General features: G+C 48.5%; 2 protein-coding genes across 3 annotated transcripts; both read right to left on the bottom strand.

Moving 5' to 3' along the window:
• Positions 1–290: 290 nt before the first annotated feature.
• LOC127767449 (mitogen-activated protein kinase 5) lies at positions 291–3023 on the bottom strand. Of its 2 annotated transcripts, XM_052292794.1 has the most exons (6): positions 2634–3016; positions 2190–2319; positions 1938–2075; positions 1475–1807; positions 1207–1390; positions 291–676 (listed from the first exon to the last, which is right to left on the bottom strand). In XM_052292794.1, exons 1-6 carry the CDS (start codon positions 2783–2785, stop codon positions 504–506), a joined length of 1110 nt encoding a protein of 369 aa, XP_052148754.1. In that variant the 5' UTR covers positions 2786–3016; the 3' UTR covers positions 291–503. The 2 variants fall into 2 exon arrangements, with proteins under 2 accessions (XP_052148754.1, XP_052148753.1); XM_052292793.1 differs by having other exon boundaries at positions 1207–1807; positions 2634–3023.
• A 2336-nt stretch (positions 3024–5359) lies between these two features.
• LOC127767451 (serine/arginine-rich splicing factor RS2Z32-like) lies at positions 5360–8620 on the bottom strand. Its single transcript, XM_052292796.1, has 7 exons — positions 8463–8620; positions 7662–7771; positions 6910–6949; positions 6696–6791; positions 6359–6558; positions 6162–6257; positions 5360–6029 (listed from the first exon to the last, which is right to left on the bottom strand). Exons 2-7 carry the CDS (start codon positions 7766–7768, stop codon positions 5576–5578), a joined length of 993 nt encoding a protein of 330 aa, XP_052148756.1. The 5' UTR covers positions 7769–7771; positions 8463–8620; the 3' UTR covers positions 5360–5575.
• Between the last annotated feature and the right edge of the window lie 542 nt (positions 8621–9162).

The following is a 9162-nucleotide window of genomic DNA, read 5'->3' on the forward strand; positions in this document are numbered from 1 at the left end:
AGTTTCAGGCACAAAAGGACCGAAAGGAGCCAAGGATCGGACCCTTTCAAAGCTTTTTTGACCATTTCGTCCGACTTGCAAGGCAGGCCCAGAAACAAAAATAACCCAACTGTCTAGTGGTAATATCATTTGGGATCTGTTAGGATTTTCAGTTCGAAGAAACTGTCCTGATTCAGAGTTCAGACAAAATACGCCTTCAGTAGTTGGTCCTGCCGCCCCTCGTAGTTTCACTATCGAAAGGGATCGCTGCTGTCGTAATACGTTTGGTTTTGGCAATACAGAAATCAATCTGCTCGCAAAGTATAATATCATAATCCAAAGTTCCAAACCCTTTTATTCGAACATAGTACCATATATCATACAAAGCAGCCACAACTTGCAGAGAATGTGGGTTTCGAACATCAACAAACAAACAAATGCAATGTTCAGTCTACCCGGCTCTCAATCTTGATCATATGTACAAAGCAGGTATAGACGGGATCTCATTTCCATGGTGATTCAATCTAATACCGGAAGTTTGGGTTCATCTCGATCGCTTCGTTGAAGATCAGCTGCTTCATTTGGTCCTCGTTTAGAGCCTTCTGCTCGAAGTCGAAGGAGAAGGGCTCCAGGCAGATGGGCTCATCGGCGATGTCGTGCAATCTCTCTAGGTAAGGATGATCGAGCGCCTCCTCAACTGCATGTCAAGAACGATGTCAGTGAGATATAGTTCTTAAGCACAAATCTTCTGTCATCCTTCTAAACCACTCTGCTATTGTCTAGTGTTTCAAAACTAAGGTCTACTGAACTCTAACCGACAGAGGCTGCAAACGTGCTACCTATTCTACTTCTGCACTACTACACAGTAAAGTAACACAGTCTTTTATCGTCACTTGAGCAACATGCAAAATCGTTGGTAGCCCCAAAGACAGCTAAAAGACGGGTTCCCTTTAAAGTGACGAGATCAAGAGACCGACTGTTCACGGCAAGTAAACATAAAAATAGTTGGGGATGGGTCAAACACCGGCGGCTATATACGCCAGTCAAAGAAGCAGTGCGATAGAAAATACTAGTACTATACTAGCACACATGCAGTAGCATACTGAACAGGGTACTGTACACAGAACACACTCAGCTAGTAAATTAGTACTTGTAATTTTGGGTACTAATTTTAGTAGTTTAGAAGCAGAGCAGCAAGCACGAGTTGGGTTAGCCCTCTGCACGCACCTGTGATTCTCTGCAGCGGGTTGAAGGTGAGCATCCTCTCGATGAGGTCGAGCGCGGCGGGCTGCACCCGCGGGAACATGCTCGCGAACGTCCGGCGCGGGTACTGCGGCAGGTGCCTCATGTACTTCCTCGCGTCCTCGTTCCGTATGAACCCCAGCTCGTCGTCCGTCGGCGTCCCGATCACCTGATCATGGACCCAACACGATGAGACCCAAGAACAGGTAGCATAATTCAGCGTGTGAGTGTCTACGCTGATTAATTCACTCACCTCGGTGATGAGGCGCATCTGGTGCATGTGGTCCCTGCCGGGGAAGAGCGGCTGGCGGTTGATGAGCTCCATGAAGATGCAGCCGACGGACCAGACGTCGATGGCGGCGGAGTAGTCGGTGGAGTTGAGCAGCAGCTCCGGCGCGCGGTACCACCGGGTGACCACGTACTCCGTCATCATGTCGCTCTCCGACGACGGCCGCGCCAGCCCGAAGTCGCAGATCTTGAGGTCGCAGTTGGCGTTCAGCAGCAGGTTGCTCGGCTTCAGGTCGCGGTGGATCACGTTCGCTGAGTGGATGTACTTGAGCCCCCGCAGGATCTGGTACAGGAAATACTGCAACAACACGGCCGCAATCATACATACGTGACATGAGGAAGATCGAATTGATGTTTCTGCAGCTATCGATCGATTGTGTGATTGATCGATATATGAAAAAAAAATCATTCGCTCACAGTTCACTCACCTGGCAGTGCTCTTCTGACAGTTCTTGGTTGGAGCGGATGATGTGATGGAGGTCGGTGTCCATGAGCTCCGTGGCGATGTAGACGTCGTTGAACGCCTGAGGGATCGGCGGCGGGATCACATCCCTGATGCCTATGATCTGCGTGTTGTTGTAGCAGTTAGTGACAGATTACCAAATTCAGGTACACGCCGCTGCGTAATTAACCACGTAGTCTTCAGTTCCACTACTAGTTATAGCCTAATAGGAGCTTACGTTCTCGTGGTCGAGGTGCCTGAGGAGCTTGATCTCCCGGAGCGTGCGCTTGGCGTCCATGTCGTTGTTGAACGCGTTGGCGATCTTCTTTATCGCCACCATCTCCCTCGTCTCAAAGTTCATCACGGAGCTGTAGGCACCAGCACACGGAATTCAGAAGAGAAATTAGAAAAACAAAGCACCAAAAAGTACTCCGAATAGACATGCCAACCAGTCAACCACTACGCTGATAATAACTAACTAAAAACCTGCTCAGCTCAGCTGCAGAATCAAATTAATCATCCCTGCTCTAAAAACAGGGGATTAGTAATTGGTCCCAATTACTCCATCCTCTCAACCACTCATCGACGCGTATCAATCAACCAAAAGGAACTGACGAAGGATCGATTAACATGGCAAGAAATCTATGGCAGGCAGGGAAAAGAGGAATCGGCGTGTGCGTACCAGACGATCCCGTAGGCGCCGCGGCCAATGGGCATGATGGGCGGCTGGTACTTGTTCGTCACCTCGAACTTGTTCCCGAAGATGTCGTAGAGCAGGTACCGGCCGCCGTGCGTCATCGTCGGCCTGAACTCCGCCACCGGCGCCCCGTCCATCCCTAATCCCTCCTCCTCTTCTCTCGCCGCAAGCAGCCGAATTGACCAACCTAATTAACGACCTTATCTGACTCTCTCTCGATTCGCAGAGACAGCAAGGCGATGAGGGAGAGGAGACGAGAGGCGAAGGCAGCTATTAAAAAGGGAAGGGGGCGGCGGTTTGTGAATTGGCACAATTTGTGATCGCTGCTGCTGCTAGTGGCTCTCTCCCCGATCGAGCACGGAGTCCTCGGTCCGGATGAGGAAGGAAGGTGGCAAGAAAGGCAGCGAAGCCCCCGTAGACTCTGCACCACCCTGTACCCGTTTTCGCGCATGCGTTTCGTCGGCGGGTACAGCGGACGGCGAGGATGGGGGGAGCCCGTGGCGATCGGACGGCGGGGGAGGGCGTTTTCAACGGTCAAACGGCACATGCGGCAGCCACGCCACGCACCAACCGAGAAACTGATTGGCGACGCGGGGGGGTCACGGGCTCACGCGTGTCAGGGGGGGGGGGGGGGGGGGGGGGAAGAGATGCTAGTGGTGTACTGGGTGTGGTGCGTGGATTTCCGGGGTGGGCGATGGGGACGGACCGACGGAGGCGGACGAAGCCGGACGCGGTGCGGTCCGTCGGGTTGGGTTGGGGGCCGGCCGATCCCCCGGTGTTTAGCTGGTGGGTTATGGGTAAAAATGTTCGTGGAAATATCCGATCAACCGAACATCGTTTCCGTATAAGAGATGTCATATTTGATTGTATCTTTTTAGCTATTTATAATTTTTTATTTCTTTTATTTTTTTACATCAATACTAAATAGTTTAAATGATAAGTATAATTAATTACTAATCGATCGAGAGGGTCATTTTTTAAGGAGATGCTACCATTCCGACCGTTTTCACTCCCCGGTGATACGCCGTCCGTTTGCCGCGCGACTGCTTTGGTGCGGACGCGCGCGTTGGTGTCGTTTGATTGACCGGTCGCGTATGCGCCCGTGTGTCCACAGCGGGTTGAGAACCTGGCGTGATGCTGCGTGTCGCGTGAGCGTGACTCGTGCCGTGGAATAACCTTTCCGTCGGGTTGTGCAGGGTGTCGTGAGCGATTCGTTGCCCTGCTAGTACTTCAACGTGTAGTTTTCGCCGTTTTTATTGGAGTTGAGAATACCCTGAAAAAGGTTGGTAAGTCGTGAGTCGTGACCAAAGTAGTAACAACAGCATCAAGTATAACGCCTTTTAGGTTAAAGAAGGGAACGGCAAAAGTGGATGGAGAACTGACGTGTTAAGTAAAAACAAACTGACGCTTTACTGAAAGTTACCCACTGATTGTTATTGACTCGTGGCTCCTATTTAACCATAGAAACGAAACGGTCATAACGTAAGATTTCAGGTGGAAGCGAAGCACAACATCCTCCTTTCTTCCACAGTGAAAACGATCGATTTGATATCCACAGTGAGCGCTTGGTCCGTAAGACCGTAAACTCTGGACTTCCACGAGGAAATGAGTCGTCCCCGTCCAGTCCTCCACGGACCACGGCGACGCAACGCACGCCACGCACCCTTTTCCACTGAAGCTGCTGCGTAAGTTCAGAGGAACAAATTCAGAAGAAACACTAGGCAGTGTGGTAAGCAGATGATGTCATCAGGATCAAGTGCCAATAATAAAAACCAGAGAAAGCACAGTTTTAATTCACAGTCGATACGAAGCACCGAGGATGATACTTATCACTGGTAACTCTGTGAGGAGTTTGCGAGAGAAAGCGACAGGGCGGCTCGATGCAGATTTGTTTTTCAAGGAGTTGATGGTGCAGTGCCCCCAATTTGGCACTTCATTATCCCAAGTAATTAAGAAGAATAAGAGGGCTCGGTCGATGAGCAATCGTGTACTACTAACTAATTGATGTGTACTAGACTACTAATGGCCCAGCTGATTGGAACAAGGAGGGCTTAGAAACCGAGGTCACATGATTGCGAGCCGAGCCTTTTGCTATGCTTTGTTACGAACAATCATACATGCCTGGCATTCTTATTTGGTAGATTATGATATTCTTATTGAGTAGTAATAGACTTATAAGAGATGTGACACCCGTCTGAGTTAAGAATCCGTGAAACGCGACAACATCGAGGCCCACGGAGAATGATTTGCTTGATCGATAGTAAATTATCAATTCGCATCATAATGCTCAGTATTTTTCAGGGGAGTGTTTAATGTTCTTAAGGGGATAATGTTTTGTATTAGCAGCGTGTAGGATGAACCTTTTCTTTTCTGAAACGCCCTAAAATATGCTGCTCCGCAGACGGGATTATTCCCCAATAGGATACTGGGCCAATGAAGTTGACGGGATACTCTGGCTCCCGGCGATATTGTGTAGGGATAGATTCCAGGCTTGTTTCTCACCAATAGATAACCACACTCTCATTTCGTGTAAAAGAACAGAAACACGAGAAAAAAATGTGTCTGTTAACATGGATGCACGCATGCGTTGCCACGAGGTAACATGATATGCAAACTTCAAGGCAGCTTCTGAGCGCTACACCAGCAACATTTAGCAACAAAGATGAAAGAGAACTGTCGTCAACGTTGTTCAGCGACCAAAGCAACAAAAGTTGCAATCTCAGGGTGATACCAGACCGCAAAAACAATGCAGGCTAATAGAAAGTTCATCGATCCATTACACACCAATAGCAATATAGCATAGCCCCAAGGGCACCAAATCCTTTCAGGTGTTAAGACTCCTTGATCTCGTCTTAAACCGGAAATATAACTATTACAACCATAGCATGACCATCCACAAGATGAACGCCAGAGACTGGGATTAAATTTCAAGCTTCAGGGGACTCGCTTGCTCTGGGCGAGCGTGAGCCGCCACGGCTACCACCATCACCATTTCCATCCCTAGGGCTCGGGCTGCCGTTGTCCCTTGGGCTTCGGCTATTGTTGTCCATTGGACTAGGGCTTCCATTGTTCCTTGGGCTTGGGCTGCGCCCATTGGCAGCCACAGGGCTACGATAGCCGTCAGATGGGCTCCTGCTGTTCTCCCTGCCCCGGGGGCTGTCACCATTGCGCTCATCATTATCCTTGGGTGGTGGGCTTACCCGATCCTGTGGACTCCTTGGACTCCGCCTACCATTCGGGCTGGGGCTGCGCTCCTTTCCATTTGCTGCTCGGGAGATGGATCGCCTGGGACTTCTGCTGTAGCTAAGACTCCTTGATCTCCTATCATCACGATCTCTGCGTCCCCTGGGAGATCCAGATAGGGATCTGGACCTAGATCGGCTGATAGTAACAAAAAGATTGTAAAACAATCAGGCCAAGGGAAAACAAGTACCAGGTCAACAATAGCATATCTGCGATTTGAACAGACAGCATGGAGAGTAATAATTTGAGCAGGTGGCTTTTGAAGCATACCTGTAACTCCTGCTCCGGCTCCGGCTATAGCTACGACTACGACCATGACCACGTCCACGGCGTGGCGATGGGGAGCGCGAATAACTTCTCTCTCGCCTGGAAAACCAAGTACGTATTGGAGAAGTCTTGAGTAATTCAAACATAGTACCTTAGAACAGAGTGCTACAGTGTATCTGACCAACGGTATCAATCAATACCTGAGATTTCTTGGACTGTTTTGGCAGTTTCTTTCTATGTGACCTCTTTCTCCACAACGGTAACATTTGTTCTTCCAGTCACCAGCCTTGCAGTCTCTTGCCCAGTGACCATCAATCCCACAGTTAAAACAGCGACCTGTTCCTGGAGGAGGTCCTCTCCCCATATATTCACGTGAACCACCAGCAGCACCACGTGGAACCTGCATGCACAATTTTTTGAAAAGAACATCAGAGCCAACAAAAGTACAGATAATCAATTCAGCAGCAGCATGACATGAAGGAAGAAAATAAATTAGTATCAGGATGTGCTTAGGAATGCAACCAAAGAACTGCTTACTCCTTTAGCAAACTCAACAAGAATGCGGCTTCCATCAACATCCCTGCCATCTAGGTTATACCGCGCTTCATCAGCATCACGGGGATCACTGAATTCCTGTTTGGTAAAATAGATGTCGCAAAATATAGGACTCATATGTGAACAAAATACACCTCATAAGAACTTAAAAAGAGAGAAGTTACGCAATAAAAAAATGAGGGAAGTATTCACATACAATAAACGCGTAGTCGCGCTTCAACTCCACTTCACGTATTCTGCACCAATGGTTGCCAAACAGTAAGCCATCATGACTCAAGTACTCAAATGCATCACCGACTTGCAACTTCCACTAAAACAGTCAATAACATTACACCAAGGGCACCCTTCACCAAAGTCCTCGACAAACTTTGGAAGAATGACCACCAATTCTGGAGAAAAAAGAATGGCCACCAATTCCACCAAGGGCACCCCTTCCACCAGACCACCACAGACCTCCCGGGTTGTGTAAAAAACCGAAAAACCTTCAACAAGATCATTCAAGTCAAACACACAAGACCTGGGGGGTCAAACTTCTACAGCATACTTAAAGAAATAACAGAAAATGTCACACTGAATGGCTTGAAGGAACTCTGTCCACAAAGTAGCTGAAAAGAGACGGTATGGTACCACTGAACCCAAGACCTGCCATGAGCTGGCCAATGGGAAAGGGTAGGAAGGATATGGTGCTTTACTGGCCTATGCTGAGCACAACCGAAGATTTGCACCCACATTTTGGAAAGGTCACAATTTTAATAGGAAACAGCTTGATTTGTTTGGTGAAATTTGAACGTACCAACAAGTTGTAATGTCAACTGTTAAGCAAGCGTTAGCGCAGCACTAGTGTTTTACACTTACACCAAATGAAAGTGACTTATCATAATTTTACCAGAAAAATCCATTATACTTCAGAGAAATAAGCTCTCTTAATGCCCATTGTTCTATTCTTACCTTCCATATCTGCCGAAAAGATATTCTAGGTCACGAGAACGAGTGCGCGAAGACAGTCTACCAACATACAAGCGTGTGCTTCCATAATGATCATCATAGTGAGGCATCTCCTGAAAACAAAAGCAAAGAAACATCAGTACTTTTCAAAATCTAATGAATATGAATGACTGAAAAGAGCATGAATACTTGCGCAGAAATGCATTGTACAGTTAGGGAATATTTTTTTCATGCAGGAAAAACTTACAAAACAAAAGTTCTTGGTAAGTACAACGCACACATACAGTATAGACCCAAATTTAGGGGTAATCAGATTAGAGGATGAGATAAGACATGATTGGATAGGCCTTGTCACTCATAGCAGCATAGACAATATCAACAAGCATATATGCAACCACTAAAGTTCACAAAGAACCAGTTCAGCCAAGTCTAGCCAGTAATCTTAGAACTGACTCGTCGTATCTACATACAATTCTATATAACTTCAAAGAATCAAAATAATGCAATTATAGAATCCTATAGGTTGCATGAGCATCAACATATAGCAGAGATTAAAAACCGGAGCCCAAGCACCATGTGACTATACAATCACGCAGGGGCGGATCTAAAGTGCGACATGGGGGAGTTCAGTTGAAACCCCAAATCCTCTTCAGGAACAAACAAACTGTTATTAGTACTAGTGATAACAAGGTTAAGGCAAAGAGAAACGCCTCCAGATCTAGCAGAGAAGCTAGGGTTAACGCGAATTCGAGAAAAAGAAAAAGGTGTTGGCAGGGAGGGATGGCGAAGAGGATGGACGCTCACCAGAGATAGAGGATGCGGCGGAAGCAGCGGTACGCCGGCGCCGGCGCCCGCTGCTCGCTGGATGGAGATCGCCGCAGGCGGCGGGCGGGTGAACTCGCGAGGAGACGGGAGAGTCGGTCGAGGCCGAGGCAAGAGTCGGAGGCCAGTTAATACGCTGGGATTTTTTTTTGTTAGAATAAGTTCACCGCAGGTCCCTCAACTTAACAGCGAGATTTGTTAAGGTCCCTAAACCATAAAACCAGAAATGTTTACCCCTAAACTCACTTAAACCATTCACCTGAGATCCCTCGGCAGTATTTTTGCCCGGTTTTACTGATGTGGCATCCTAGTCAACAAAAAATAAAAAAATAAATATGTGGAGCCCACATGTAAGTGACACAAAAAATGTGGGGCCAACAATCCTATTCAGCAATCTCTTCTCAATCACCTTTTCCTTTGCCGCAGATGGGGAGCGGCAGCGGCGCACGGCTGGAGGCAGGCGCAGCGGCAGGCGAGCGCGGCTACGGAGCATCGGCGTCGGCGGGCGAGCGGCGGAGAGCGGAGCAGGCAGGCGGCGACGGGCGAACGCGGAGGGAGACAAGGTCACCGCCGCCGCTCGGAGGGAGGGCGCTGCGGACGTCGTCGCTGTGGGTGTGGGACCGCGCCGTGGAGCTGCCCGAGATGATGGCACGGGCGGAGAGGCGGCGGAGGAAGCCGCATC

Source organism: Oryza glaberrima, chromosome 3 (genome assembly GCF_000147395.1).
Source record: "Oryza glaberrima chromosome 3, OglaRS2, whole genome shotgun sequence".
Classification (NCBI taxonomy): Eukaryota; Viridiplantae; Streptophyta; class Magnoliopsida; order Poales; family Poaceae; genus Oryza; species Oryza glaberrima.